Source organism: Acipenser ruthenus, chromosome 9, assembly GCF_902713425.1.
Source record: "Acipenser ruthenus chromosome 9, fAciRut3.2 maternal haplotype, whole genome shotgun sequence".
In the NCBI taxonomy this organism is placed as follows: domain Eukaryota; kingdom Metazoa; phylum Chordata; class Actinopteri; order Acipenseriformes; family Acipenseridae; genus Acipenser; species Acipenser ruthenus.
In genome coordinates, this window is record NC_081197.1 from 31,894,460 (window position 1) to 31,911,097 (window position 16,638).

The window sequence follows — 16,638 nt, forward strand, 5'->3', positions numbered from 1 at the left end:
TTATAGCACAGTTTTGCCACATTATTTGTTTCCTAACTTCTTATACATGTGAAATGTTTTTGTTCAGAATATTCTAGATTCTCTAGCCTAAAACTAGCTCTGTGATTCTAAACTAACCTGCACTGCCCAAAGTCAGCCATAAAGGCAGTAGACTGGTCTCTAAAATGAAGATGCATCTGACTGCATTTAAGCTTGCACCAATTGTCGAAGTTTTTTATTTTATCCAAGCCTACCCGTACTGTATATCTGATTCTCAATTTTCCGTCAGGCACATACACATCCCAATAGCAGGAACAGATATTAATTCAGTGCACACATTCAAATATCTGGCCTTCTCATGTATCCATGATCTAAACAGATAGCTTAACATAGTCTGTATGTGCACTGTTTATGCAGTTTCTCCATGCCAATGATTTATTTGAGAAATTATTCATCATATTAAAAAAACCATACTCATTGAGCGTAGTAATGTTTAGTGGGGTTTGTAAGACTGCTTTTGTGCAAGAAATGATGCCAATAATAAAGCTAATAACTGCTATATATGTTATTATTACATACCTTTTGTTGTGATCTTGGATAGTGTAGTTCCCAAGTGTCATTGGTGAACACTGTATTTGAGTAGGCTAATGAAGGTTTATTTTATTAGGTTGTGTTAACAGGGCATTTTCATCTATTTGTTATTGAAATTCAAATTTTAGTACTAATGGTAATTTTTATAGTGCCTTTGTAGGAAAACCAGATTACTCCTCACTTCATTATGATGTGTCAGTGGTTACATTTCCATTTTTTGGAATGAAGCGACAAAGCAAAAGACACAGCAAGTAAAATAAAAAGAAACAGCTTGGCAAACAACATGAGGAAAGAAAAGAACAATACAACGTTTTTAAAATGGGCTTCGCTCATGATACCATTGAACCGTTTTTATTACAAAGGATTTTCTTTGGTTAACTCCTCTCTCTCTCTCTCTCTCTATATATATATAGTAACCCGGCCGGCACTCACAGTCGTTCGTTTGCCCCTTTTAAAGCAGACCCAGGACACAAGAAATTAAGTTTAAGCGCTGACGCGCTATTTTTAATACACAAAAGGAAATAAACAAACAAAATCCTAACTCCATGTTGGAGCACTGACTAGCTCGCAGGATGGCTAAACCGTTTACCTGCCACACAAAACAAAAACAAACCACACAGATTCTACACAGCACAAAAAGGTTTTACACTACCTTTCTTTTTACACTTGAGCACACTATCAAGCGGGCTCCTATACATACCAGCAGCCCTGAACAGACTGGCTGCTTCCTTTATATACCCTGCACCTGGCTCTAATTTACAATGATCACCAGGTGCAGAGGATAATTACCAATAAAACAATTAGCAAAATGTGCATACACACATGTTTTATGCAGGGAGGATATTAACCCCCTCCCTGCTGTGTTACTATATATATATGTATGTATGTATGTATATATGTATATATAATATATAGGAGTTGGAGTTGAAACACCGGTACAGGCACGCAGGACTTACTAAACACAAAACAAAGTAAACAAATGGGTCATGTGACGCTACCAACGATGGTAACACACAGAGGACACATACAGAAGACAGGCAGGCAGCAAGTCTCACTCGAGCACCCGTCTGTAAACAATCATTTGATCAAACATAACAACTCCAAAAAGTACACAAAACAAACCCATTTCTACATATAAATTACACTAACACTAATTTCCCATCGTGTAGGGCAATCGCTCTGCTACAGGTATGTTTAAAAGAAAACAGTAAATAAATGCAAAAGGAAAGAATGTACACTTACATGCTGAATACAGTAATTACATGTCCTTTCTCTTGAAAAAACTATCCAGCATAGATTGCTCCTCATGCCCGTTGCCTGGTTGCAGTTTGTGTGAAGATGACAGGCAACGATTGCATTCATCATGCATGATTTGTACTACAATAGGTCATCTTTGAATTAGCGTTATCTTTGAATTAGTCAAACACTGTCTTTGTTTTCACTGAGAGAATAACACTTGACACTGGAGAAAGTTCAGTGTGAGTCAGTACTGAGATTGTTGTATCCATGTCGATCCTGTATGTGATCGTTCTAATAGGGCTAATTTGCATTGAAAAAATTGGTTCTTGCTGTTGGGATCGTTACAAAACGGGTGTTCGTTATAAGAAGGGTTCATTATAGTGAAGTCAATATATATATATATATATATATATATATATATATATATATATATATATATATACAGTGCCTTGCAAAAGTATTCAGACCCCTGACCAATTCTCTCATATTACTGAATTACAAATGGTACATTGAAATTTTGTTCTGTTTGATATTTTAGTTTAAAACACTGAAACTCAAAATCAATTATTGTAAGGTGACATTGGTTTTATGTTGGGAAATATTTTTAAGAAAACTAAAAAACTGAAATATCTTGCTTTCATAAGTATTCAATCCCTGTGCTGTGGAAACTCCCAGTTTCCAAAGCAACATTGGAGTAGCTCAAGAACAAAAAGGTGAATGTCCTACAGTGGCCCAGTCAAAGTCCTGATCTCAATCCCATTGAGAATCTGTGGCACTATCTGAAAATTGCGGTCCACAAGCGTCGCCCAACCAACCTGAACAACCTGGAGCAAATCTGCCAAGAAGAATGGGCCAAAATCACTCCGACACTGTGTGCAAAGCTGGTACATACTTACCACAAAAGACTTAAAGCTGTTATTGCAGCGAAAGGTGGCGCTACCAAATATTAATGTGTGGGGGTTGAATACTTATTATGCAAGCAAGATATTTCAGTTTTTTATTTTTCTTAAACATATTTCCCAACATAAAACCAATGTCACCTTACAATAATTGATTTTGAGTTTCAGTGTTTTAAAATAAAATATCAAACAGAACGAAATTTCAATGTACCATTTGTAATTCAGTAATATGAGAGAATTGGTCAGGGGTCTGAATACTTTTGCAAGGCACTGTATGTATGTGTATATACATACACACACACATATATATGTGTGTGTATGTATATATGTATATGTAACAAAAATGGTGGTTAGGATTTTGAATTGCCGTATTTCTCAAGTAGTGGAAGCTCCTGAGTTTACCTGTGTCAGTTAAATGTTTACATACCATATAGTGACCGCTAATACAACTGTGATGAAATGTGTTCAGACTTTCTTAAACACAAGTTATGGATTGATATCCTAGTCCGTCTGTCTGTCACATTATATTTTTACATCTATCAAGAGAAATGCTTAACCAATTTTGATCAACCTTGTTTACAACACTCGAAGGTCAAATCATGAATGCTCAGTTTGAAAGTCATCTCAGTGCTGCTCCCTATGTACTGAGAATTAACGATGAATGGACAGCCTCTGTTGCCGCTGTCTATCCAATCGCATCTCTTCACAAGGAGAGCCTAAGCAGTAGATGTTGCCAAAATACTGAACCCTGGAGTTGACAGTTCAGCTTGACTGTTCTCTGCCTTTCCTTTTTTTGACATCTGACCAGTAGGGATTTTCTCTCCCTAGCCTGTTGTGTAGAAAGGCCATTTCAATTCAGCACTCCCAAATATATCTCGAGCCATGATTGTTGGAGTGAGAACTTGGCATGACAAGTTTTGAACATACAAGCTCTCAGTGGCCTGACACACCTTGCACTCCACACAGTGGGTAGTGAAGAGTCTGAATCTGGGAACCTGTCTGTATACATGCCATATTTACATTTCCACGTATATGTACTGTAGATGTATAGCTCTTGGTGGTCTACAGTACCCTCATGATACTGATAGCTCGAACTGTGTATTTACAGCTATGGCAGGGGACATCATCTTGTGCATATTGGCCATTACTGAAAAGCCTGCCCTTACAGATTCCTGTGGCTAAACATGAAAAAATGATTGTTATATAACAGCATGATTATATCTTCATTGTTGCATTGAATTTGAAAATCAGCTTTGTACAAGCAGCTTTTGTGCTGCCCCCTTACAAATGTTTGTATTCATTCTCATTAGCTGTCAAAAATACCAATGTCATCATGCCTGTTTCAGTTCTATAAATACAGTGCAGTGTGTTGTGCTCCAGGCTAAATAGAGGGCTTGTGTTGACAACAGCTGCAAGAAAACCTACATTGTTAAATAATTCAACTGTTCTCTATACTGTCGTAGACTGCACATTACTATCGTTGTTTAGATTCATGTGCTGTACTCAATCAATGAAACAAAGGGAAACCTGATTTAGAAATGTCTTTCTTTCAAATGCAATGTTTTGTGTGTGTGTATATATATATATATATATATATATATATATATATATATATATATATATATATATATATATATATATATACACCACTAAAGTATACTAGTTTATTATAATTGCAGGAAGTTTTTATTTATTTACATTTTTTTCTGACGTTGAGGACTTTATCCAAGGCGACTTACAGAGACTAGGGTGTGTGAACTATGCATCAGCTGCAGAGTCACTTACAACTACGTCTCACCCGAAAGACGGAGCACAAGGAGGTTAAGTGACTTGCTCAGGGTCACACAGTGAGTCAGTGGTTGAGCTGGGATTTTAAACTGGGATCCTCGTCAAAATGTGTTGTACATTAGCTTAACTAATATGGTTGTACTTTACTCGCTTGTTTTATAAAAATTAAATAAAATGCATTTATTGACTGTGTATGTGAATTATTAAAATAAAAAGACATTCCGTCAGTAGAATGCTTTGTCTTGGTGCCCTACTTTTGTAAGATGAAGAGTATTCTTTGGCTGCTCAGCTTTTTCTTTTCAAGCCTTAAAGTTTGGTTTTGTTTTAAGCCATATCTTTTAATTTAAGCTTAATAAGCTCAGCTTGGTTTGGACTAAACACGTTTATTCTTCAACCTCCTGCTCTCTAATCATTAGTGATTAGCACAAGCATATTGAGCTCATCACAATTAAAATGTGAATTTCTTCCACAGTGGGCATTGGGTAGGGTAGGGAGGTTACATGATGTAGACTGCTAACTGTTCACATACAAGAAAGGCATGCAGACCTAAAAATTATATCATTCTTTCTTCCCCAGTTAAAGCACACACAAATAGTTTCTGCCCAGCAAAAAAAGCCCAATATATTCAATATAACTGCTGCAACACAACACTATAGTAGACTGTCATGCACCCTCATTATTTCACTATCTGACACATCAAAAAAAGCTGAAACACAGAAAACTGTTAGAGAAAGAAAATATGTTTTTACTTTTGTATGAAACTAATTCTTTAAAAAGTAGCTAGTACCACAATTGAATATTGCTATGCATTTTTATTATTATTTTTATTTAATTTAAATTTTAATGCCGGTTGAGTATGTAGATGTTTTACACTCAACATCAAGTGCTTGTGTTTTTCTGCGTGAAAGTAAAAAAAGTAAAATAATTTTAACATCTACAGTAAGCAGTGGAAATCTAAATATTGGCACTACTCTGTTTCAGAATATTAAAATAATATAAATGATGGTCTGTGCTTCTGTACACTCTTTTCTTTAAGTTTGAAACAGAAAGGGAAATTGTGCAATGATACAGTAGTATAGCCTAGTTATCACTATCTAAATTATATGTGACCAAAAAGGACTGATAGATTGCAGAAGCTTATACAATGTATAATTACAAGTAATACAATCTTACACAATGGATTTGTATGCTCAGAACTTCACAGTGCTTGACACATTATAATGTAGGCTTACTTCCCTTAATGGCATTCTGAACAATATCAGTTTTCCATGTCAAGTCAGTGCTGTTTCTATCACAGGAATAAGTACAGTAGTCTGTTAAAAAGTGGGTAAGCTCTAGCCATTGAATGGCCATGTTTGACCTATGATATGTTCTTTAGAAACCTATGAAGGAAAGGTCAAACTAATTAAATCAGTTCTTAAACATGGTTATACCGACAACAGTGGTAGGCTGCTTGCCACTGCAAATTTACCTACCTTTAAGTAGGTATTAGGACTGTACTTTCAAACTCATTTTGCTCAGGAAGTGAAATTATAGTGTGGTAAAGGATAAAGGGTCTTCAGAGAAAATAGAAGTGTATGAAAATCAGTTTTTTGTTCTAATGAGAGGTAGGAGGTTTAATTTTAAAGGCTTTGTTTCAGGATCAGATCTGCACCTTTTAAACAGAGATGGTGTAGGGACTAGAAAAAGGTTGCTGTTACATCTGAAAACAATTGGTCCTTGCTGATTTACAGAAATCAAGGTGCCTATTATCTTTCATCAGTTTGGAAAATGTGTGTATTCTGTATTGGAACGGCTGAATTCACTAATGAAAGAGACGTATCATTCTATATTGGATTATCATGCAGCTGCTGCCAGGTTGAAACTAATTGGCTCAGGACTGTTGTTCCAGTTCCACTGTCCACATTTCTGCATGAATAATCTATGACACATACTGTCTCAGAGGGTGAAAAAAGATTTGCTCTGCTCAGTATGGTAACATTATCCCAAAGAGAATTTTATTTCTTGTTTAGTTTATTTTATTTTCATTTACAAAAAGTAAAATACATGCACAAACACCCGCATCCTTGTTTATTTATTTATTTATTTATTTTAACTTTTTATTTATTACAAGAAAAAGGTACACATATATAAAAAAAACATAGACTGTAATACACATTAACCTCTCACTTGTTTTTTGGTTATAGAGGGCAGAACTATATACATAGTGCTAGCATTTAAGAGAAGAAAAGAAAATACATAGAGATGTAAAATTTACTGTATCTGGGTGTTTATGGAATAAAATCAGACCTTAAAGTAGTTACAAAGCTAACCCAATTATCCCAGTATCTCATAAATTTGTCTGATTGTAGTCCGAGACGAAAGGTTAATTTTTTCATTAAATAGATTTCGTTTACAATGTCAATCCATTGCTCAAATGTTGGAGGCTCTTGAGCAAGCCATTTTCTTGTGATAGCTTTTTTACTGGCCACCAGAAGAATACCCAGGATAGATCTTATTCTGCTCTCAAATACCTCGCTGGGGAAACTTCCCAAATACAATTTAGGGATGTGCACGACAAATATTTTGACTATCGATAATTCCACAGCTGTTGAGGTCGACTAATCGAATAGTCGCCCCCCCCCCCCCCCCCCCCCGCCTCCCATTCAAAATGAGACGTACATTAAATGCGAAATAATGCAAAGTGACAATTATTGCAATTGCAATAAATTCTGAACTTTATTTTAAAATACTTAGCTAACACAACAACTTTAACAACTTTGTTAAATAAACATTAGGCTATGTAAAAAAACACCTTCCTATTAGGAAACATACAGAAATGCCATAGTAACAGCAGCAATAACATAAGCATACCTGTCAACTCTCGTGTGAGACTCTCGTATTTTGCAAGCAAGTGTTATTTTTTTTTACCGATATTGTCACAAGCTTTTCCGTTAATTACAATTTCAAATGAACTATAAAGGTTGTGACAATTAAAAAAAAAAAAAAAAAAAAGGAACGCTTGCTTATAAAATATGGGCGTCTCCTGTATAATTTTTATTCAATTATTAATTTAATTTTCATTCAATAATAGTTTAGCAATGTGAGCTGCGAGGCAAATGCCTTAACATTAGCATCCTTGTGGCAATAATGTTTTCCGGTCATAACAGCGAAATACAAAATGCATTAGACTATCTAGCTAGCTAATTTATACAATCCACTTGACTAAACGATTTACTTTTCCCACGTTTTCAAACCACACACAACATATAGACTACCGGTCTACGTTAAATCAAATCGGCAACATACCTGTGCGTTCGAGTTCCAGTGAATAAAAAATAAATAGCCTGTATAGGCAATAGCTTGCTATGTATGTAGCTAGCTTAATAATATTAATAAATAAATGAATGAACAAAAAGGCCTGAGTGGCATTAACGCACTAGCCTTCCATGGAAGCAAAAAAAAATCCTAACAAAAACTTTAGGAATAGTTAGGCTAGCAATGTCCATTATTATTATCATGTTCACTTATTCTTGTTTAAAAAATCAGCATGTCCATCAGGTCCGGCAATACTGCAGCAGACGGTGCTCAGGCAGAGTTTGTTGTTTTTGTTTCAACTTCAGAGCCTGAGTAGCTATTGCACTGTGATAAAAATGTGACACAAAACGGCTGGCCGCACCGACTACATTATGTATGGCACCAAGTTTAAAGCCATCGTTGAAGGCGAGCTGCAGAGTGTGTGCAAAGCACAAATTCGAGTCCCATTTAACAAACTCCGAAGATGATGTTGCTGGCATTGTCGTGAACACAGGCAGTGATTTCCCCCTTAAACCCGAATGGTCTACAGCGGTGTTTAACACATTTGCGAGATTCTCTGCTGTATGCCTCTCTGGCGTGGCGCGAGTCTGTAGAACTACGTTTTTCATTTCTCAATCCTCAATGACGTACGACTCGGTATTCGGTGCAGTCCACGCATCTGTAGTAATCACCACCTTCTCAGCCTTTGACAAGTTTCTGCGGACAGACGCTGCTGAATCGGCATGCATTTTATTCGAGTCGAGTGGTAATTGTTTTAGTGCATGGACTGTGTATTCAGGTTCCACAAATTTCATCAACTCCCGAAATCCCTCACCTTCAACAAAACTTATGGGAAGCATGTCCTTTGCCACCATATTAGCAATAAGGGCTGATGTTTTTTCAGCACGTACGTTGTCACACTGACGAGGCCTCACCGCAAAGGATGCAATGGCGGTTTGTTGCAGTCCTCTTTCCTTTTCTGTCGTTGCTAGCGTCACAGAAGGGTGTTTGGCTTTTAGGTTGGTTAACATACCAGTTGTAGATTTGTGGTAGTTTAATTGCACTGCACATATTTTACACTTAACAGTGTTTTCATTTACTTTGTCAAAGTATTTCCATGCAGAACTTTTCTGTGATGAAGCCATCGTTAGCCGAGGTACGTTCTAGTTTAGCCAATCACAGACAAGAAATAACAAATCCCACCCTCCAGTCAATCTTCATTACCGCTACATAGAGAGCCAATCAGCAGTACAGGCTTTAAAATAAAATCAATATATACATTTTTTTTTTTTTTTTTTAAACTTTCGAATGTTGGATTCACTTGTCGATAGGTGCCATCGTTATCGAATAGTCGAATGTTCGACTATTCGGTCTCACCCCTAAAATACATTGACAAAAAAAATCAAATGGTATATCAGAATGTGTTAATTTTTTAAAAGCTTCATTTAAGAAGTGCCAAAACTGCTGCATCTTTGGGCAGGACTAGAAAATGTGTATGAGTCTCTACTTGTTCTCCACAAAGTCTCCAACACTGTGATGTTTTATCTTTTTGTAATCCTTGTTAATTTAAAACTGAGAAGAGCAATACCTGGAATAGAAAATCTAGCTCGACTAACTTTTTTGACAGTGATAATTGGTCATCAGGTTGCATTTCCACCTATATGCAGCATTTTGGCCAACAGGTAATAAAAGATGTGCAATTTGTCATTGCATGATAATTTAATGGACAGGTTTAGCAACAAAATACTCATGAACAATGTATTAAATTCATTTACATTTGGTGGCAGCGAGTGTGGGCGCCCCTAGAGACCCAAAGATGGATTTTAAAGAACTAATAGAAATGTAAATGAATCGACCCTCTTCGTGGTTCTAGCCCCTTTAAAAAACACGACCCAGGACACAAATGGATTTTCTTGCGTGGTTGCGCTATTTAATAAACACCAAAATAAACAAATACAAAACAAACACCTAGCTCTGTACGAGCACTAACTAACACACAAGAACACCCTGACTACCAGTGGAACAGCTAGGCTGTTTCCCCACTAAACAATACCACACAGGTTTAATACAACACACCTTACCTTACGACTGCTGGGAAGCAGAGTACCTCTTCCTGCCTCCTACTCAGCAGCACAGAGCAGACTGACTGCTCTCCTTATAAACCTTGCACCTGGCTCTAATTTACAATCATAGCCAGGTGCAGGTGATAATTAACAATAACACAATTAACAGAAAAACAATTAAACAAAACAAATGTGCATTCCGCACATGTTTTTACTGCAGAGAGGTTTTAACCCCCTCCCTGCTGTCTCACAATATATATATATATATATATATATATATATATATATATATATATATATATATATATATAGCAGTATGAAACCATAGTACATACAAGTTTCATATTAGCTTACTAAAACTGTGGCTTCCAGCTGTGGTGTCTGAGAACAGTTTCTGCATATGTTCTGTGCTTGAGAAGCAGAAAGAGTCCCTCAGCTAATTTCCCATTAGACCTTTTTAGCTTTCTGACACAATGTATTGTTTAAATTTAAAGTAAGATATAAATGTAATACGTTGGTATAGAAATGTACTTTGTCCCATGCTAGCCTTTAACCACATATAATTATATGTTTTATGTTTGTGTCCTTGCAGGGTCGGTGTACAAGAGAAAACTGCAAATATCTTCATCCACCAGCACATTTAAAAACACAGCTAGAAATAAATGGACGCAACAACCTTATTCAACAAAAAACAGCAGCCGCAATGTTGGCTCAACAGATGCAGTTCATGATACCAGGCACAGCCATGCAGCAACTAGTAAGTAAACTACAGTATATGAATTAGTTAAGCTTGTGCATCACCACTACACATACTACTGCTAACATCTCATTAAACATTTAAACACCACCCTTTGACCTGTGTCCAATATGGTCGCCATATTGGCGATCGTTTTTTTTTTTATTTTTTTTATTTTATGTTATAATATGACTTCATATTTTCAGGGCAATCAAAGGCTGCATGCTTAATGTGTTGGTGACCGTGACCTCTGACCTAATATGGCTATCATATTGAGGTCATGATGCTTTAAGTTACAGCTGCATAGAGATGATGAACATTGAGTTACTATCAATGTTTGGAACACAGCTGTATTCTTTGATTTTTTTTTTTACTTAAGTTTCATTACCTGTGTTGTCCAGTAAAAAGTAAGCCTTACACTGCCGCATTGCTTTAAACTCTGGCCATGTCAATGATACAGACCACATGCTTTGACATAGGATCGTTATTGTTGGTATTCTATGATTCTCAATAAATTTCCATTACAAGTGGTGTCCAGGGAACATTAACCTTTTCAGGGCCACATTGTTTTCACATTTGCATTTTACTTTGTACAAGCCATTTGATCTGGTATGACATACCCCTTTGATTATGCTACCAGAGATGCTTTGGTTTGTTCACAAAAAAACTCCCATTTCTAGTTAACTCTCTTTTAAAAGTTGGATATGGTGATGGAAAAAAAAAAAAAGTGTCATTAGCAAAACTAATAGAAATGCATATAGTGTAAACAAGACTGTAATAAATATGTGTGGAACCGTTTTTTAACTATAACAAAAAAAAAAAAAGAGTAAAGAGCTGCGCCCCAGTCTTCTGTGCAAATCAAAACTGACCATAAAGATGTTACCACAAGGACTGTGCGACTGGCAGCCTCCTGTTGATAATTTCTGTTTCTGTTGGCCTTGCTTACAGTCTACTCAGTCTTTTGTGTTTTCACAGCATGGATGAAAATATTATAATAAATTAACAATACTAGTTTTGACTGGACACATTTAACTATCCAGAATTCCCTATGACATTCATGAAATCTGGATACCCATTGGTAATGCAGTGTGTAGCTTCTCTATCCCCAGACATCCTATTACATTTCAAGACAAGCTCACAAAAGAATGCAGACATATTAGCAAATATTACTTCTGTTTCCCCTAATGTCGCTGGGGCTTAGACCATATAGAACTATGCTGGATGTTTTTTCAATAAAAAAAAAGGAATAGAATGCTACCTCTCCTGCTATGCTACGTCACATCATTCTATTTAAATATTTGTTTAGGCATTTTAAAACCACAAATTAATGATCTAAAAATAGATTTTGAACAGGGAATCAAAAACCCTTGGCAGCTGCAGTGTTTATTAATGCATGTATCTTCAGTTACAGAAACAATGGTTATGACAAATGTAGAGACCACACTTATTTTTTGGTAGGTTGTACACTTTTACGACTTATATTATGACAATGTTTCTAATGAAACCTGTCATCATTGGTACATTTGGAGAAACAGTAAAATTACAAGACCTCTCATCATAGGCACAGAAAAGGTTGGCATTCATGTGAGCTGTAGCTTTTGGATTGCTCCTGCAGCAAAAAATAATTGCTTACATATCAGGGACTAATTGTTTAGGTATATACATGTTAATATTTAACACATTTTAATAATCATTATCTGATGTTACAAGTGTGATATGTTTTTATAACTAAAATGTTTCAGCTAAAGTTTATGTTTATGTCCACAGCCTACATTTCCTGTAACTCAACCTTTAGGATCAAACCCTGGTATAAGTTTTGCTCCATATCTTACTCAAGTAGCACCAGGCGTGGGGTTAATGCCTACAGAAATGCTCCCTAGTGCACCTGTCATTATGCCAGGAAGCCCTCCTGTTACAGTCCCGGGGTCTGCTTCAACACAAAAACTTCTGAGAACGGATAAACTGGAGGTAACAATTTCTAACATCTGATCATTAACATTAAAATAAATAAAGAATCTTCTGCCATAAGAGATCGCATAAACAATAGTTGTCATTTTTTAGTCTTCCAAATCTATATTTAATGTTAAGGCAGGGGGCCATATTACTAAACGTTAGTGGGTCATCCAAAGGTACAAAATTCCTGAACAAAAAGTAACCATTAAGGTGTACATTGAAAAAAAAAAAAAAAAAAAAGCTATGACTGGTTGAATATATTAGTGTAAAAGCTAATGATAAGAATGTGTTTGTTCCCCCCAGGTCTGTAGGGAGTTTCAGCGTGGAAACTGTGCAAGAGGAGAGACAGACTGCCGCTTTGCTCATCCGAGCGACAGTGCAATGATCGACACGAGTGACAACACAGTGACAGTTTGCATGGATTACATCAAGAGTCGCTGTTCCAGAGAGAAGTGCAAATACTTCCACCCCCCGGCTCATCTACAGGCCAAAATTAAAGCTGCACAGCACCAGGCCAACCAGGCTGCAGTGGCAGCACAGGCAGCATGCATGGTAAGCTACAATAAATCAATATGTTAGCAACAGGAGATGATATATAATTTGTTAGAAAAAAATATAAACCTACTATACAGTAAGATCCATGCATTTTTTTTATTTGTCTACATTGTGTTATAATTATAGAAAGTTTTAGAGTCGCAAAATGTTAGAATTGCATAAAATATCTTCCTTTTTTCTTAACTATGGGTGTAGTCTATTAAGCAGGTCTATACTTTATGATTCTTCTATTGGCTCATAGCAATATATTTCTCCATTTACAATAGTGTAATAAAAGCCAAAGGAGTGTTATAGGATGACTAGCCTCCTTAGGCTTTTACAACACTTTGTATTTTAGTGGCACAGCAGCACTGCTACAGACAGCTGTTGGGGACTATTTTATACAAAATGGGTGTTTTGCTTTAACACGCTGACATTACCTCCTATCAGTAAGATAATGTCAGAATACAGCTTTCTGCAATGTGTATGCCACTTGATTTTTTTATAAATAATGTTTATGTATTTATATACCGTATATATTATATAATGGACAGTTAATAAGGTTTCGGGTGTAAGCTAAGTTAAGAACACCTCACTATTGTGCTAATAACATTCTTACAAGTCCCTTACTGTTTTGTTTTTCTGACAGCTCATCTATCCTGCCAAAAGTTTAGCGCAGGTAATGGACATAGAAAGAAAGTCTGGGAGAGGTCCGATTATAATAGGTTTACAATAGTAAAAGCATAGCAAAGTGTAATAAAGCATGGTAAAGCATAGCTAAGCATTGTCAAGAATAGTGAGCTATGGCAAATCACATTAAACATGGCAAACCAGGGTAAACTATGGTAAATGCATAGTATAACCATGGGAGAGGCATGGTAAAACTGTAAAAATACAGTGCAAGAATGGTGTGGTCAGTAAAACAATACAATCACAATACAGTGATGAGAGAATGTGTAACACTTGTGAGAAGGTTGTTCTGCTAATAAGAAGTAATAAAAAAAAGAGATTTTAAAGGCCTTATTGTTACACCTTTAACACTAGAACAGCCGAGATTTCGGACTACATACAACCGCCGCACCCGCAAAATGTGCAGCTTCATTTTAAACAGGCGTCGATATGAAAATGAAAAAACAAACAAAATATTTATTTATGAATAGCGTACATAACATTATCATAGCTGAAACACTGTATTTATATTGAAAATTAAACTTTTTTCTTATTTTTTTCAAAAAGAGCACATATACATAAAGATGAAAAACTGTAATAAAATAAACTTTACGCAATAAACTTCTGTGTAAACAGGTGTAGAAAGCTGTATGCACATATAAAATTATAAAACATAAATAACTAGTTATAAAAATAGCATAAAAAAATATATAACATAACTTATGCAACGTGAAAGTGCTTTGAGTGAAACAGAGTTCAAAGGCTCTGTCTGTCTGTTCAGAGTTCTATTACAGCTTCTAAGTACAATCTATGCAGAAAACACGCTTTTCAACTGTACCAGTGCATTTGCCACAGACTGCCTTTTCACAATGGGCACAGACGTCAAAAGTTTAGTTTTTATTGCATTTAGCAACCTGGCACTGTCTTTTATTCCGTGTGCCAGTGGGCGCAGCGCTGGCTGAAGGTTGAGGGGCATTTGTCTCTTATAAAAATGTTTCTGCCGTAGCTTGGCTAGCTGCAAAATGAAGTCCCTCCGAGTGATTGTGTTGCCGGTGCACTCCTTGTACAAAGCCAAAGCGCTGATGGCTGCCAGGTCCAAAACATTATAAAAAACAGCCACAGGCCACCTGCAAGTACCACCTTTGACAGAATACAGCCGTGCCATTTGATCCACTATATCCACACCGTACTTCGTTGCGTTGTAAAACACAACAGTCTCTGGCTTTCGTTTAGCATCAGTCCCGATGGTCACTGATTTGTGCAGAGCTTAGAATAAGCACATTTTTTGATTTTTTTTTACACCTGTACACACTCAGGGTGGCACAGTCGTTTTGCCTGAGGAGTGTAGTGGAGTGCAGGGGGGCTCGCACGGCTTGAGCTGTTGGTGGTAACTATTCAGAGGACAGGCAGACGAGAAAAAAGTAGCGTAGCTATATCACACTGTATTGTGATTCAATATGTATATTTTGTGGCAACTGCTAATAAAATAAATAATAATAATAATAATAATAATAATAATAATAATAATTTATGATGTGTAGAATGACTTTCATTAGTGTTTCAACACTCGACATGAGTATATAATACGTTCTTTCAAAATGACTTTGATTTTATTACAAAGCCCAGAATAAATTGCCGGCTATAGTGTATTGATTTCAAGTGCTGCATAAACTGCAGGTCTAGCGGTTGAAGAAGCAAGTGCTTATAACTTATTCATTTTTACGATTCTGCAGCTGAAACACTGTATGGGTATTTAATTCAAATATTTAGTAACACTTAAGAACGGACATGCACGATATATTCACATACGGGGAGATACTTAAATTTGAATTGCAAAAGCCGTTCAAAAAGTGACTATGGCGGTGCTAGTTTTAAGAGGACGCAGTCTGGCCATCCTGGAGTTTACTTGCTGTGAACACCTCTTGAGCTTGTGTTTGGAAGCAGTGGCTTACATCTATAATTGGTAATGATGTGACTGACAAAGTAGGGTAATGTTTTGAAAAAGAACAAAGCCAGAGTGTATAGTGTTAGCAAGTATAGCTATGGTTGAAGAAACAATTGTGTTTAAATAAAACACAATTATATTTAGACTTCTCATAAGCCTTGCATTCAGTAATGCACTACAACTTGCAATCCAGTTTAAATGGAGTAAGTAAGGCACTTAAGATACATTAAAACCTACACTGCCTAGAAGGCAGGATTTACACTATAAACAGATGCTTTAATGTTATACCCAAGTTTGTTTTAATTCTTAAAAGGTTCCTGCACATTAGCATTGCACATTTAACACACACATTAAATACTGATTTTCATCTCATTATTTTTAAAACTTTAAGCACATATGTATTCTAATTTTTGTTTTATTTTTTACACCAAGCAGGGTTTATAAAATTACAGCCCTGTTTTAATAATAAAGAATGTCCATCATCTTAGAACTGTACATTTGATTTGCTTTCACAAAAACATTTCAATACTGCTTTATTGTCTCTGACATTGGTGTTGCCATGACTGTAAATTAATATAGTGTGGCTTAAAGGTTTTTGTAGCCTGAACAAACAAAAAACATCCAGTATGTGGCTAAAGGGTAGTCCACAGCAGAGCTCCAACTATATATTCCTTACCTTTATTGATTGAAGATGTCCTCAAGATCCCAAGTCTCTGTTATTGTGTATTTGTCAGATGTCATTTTTCCTTTATTAAAAAATAAGATACAGGCCTGTCTATCAAAGACATTTTATACTTGCTTAAACCTGTGGTGACCACTGTTGCCCTTTACCCACCTATAAATACAACTGGAACTCGGTAAAGCAGTAGCTTTTACATAGTAGATAAATACAGTAGCAGCCTTTGCTTCATGACATTATTATTTTCCATCTGTGTTACCTTACATTGCTATATCCCCTTATCTAAG

General features: G+C 36.1%; 1 protein-coding gene across 17 annotated transcripts in view; it reads left to right on the forward strand.

Moving 5' to 3' along the window:
- Positions 1-16,638, forward strand: part of LOC117405968 (muscleblind-like protein 2) — a 73,823-nt gene that overhangs the window by 45,397 nt on the left and 11,788 nt on the right. For 11 of the 17 annotated variants that reach the window (XM_034923810.2, XM_034923811.2, XM_034009554.3 and 8 more), the window contains exons 3-5: positions 10,428-10,592; positions 12,339-12,539; positions 12,828-13,076. In XM_034923810.2, coding sequence (XP_034779701.2) covers positions 10,428-10,592; positions 12,339-12,539; positions 12,828-13,076 — 615 coding nt within the window. The remainder of the gene's footprint in view (positions 1-10,427; positions 10,593-12,338; positions 12,540-12,827; positions 13,077-16,638) is intronic. The other 6 variants (XM_059029834.1, XM_059029835.1, XM_059029836.1 and 3 more) reach the window with 1 other exon arrangement.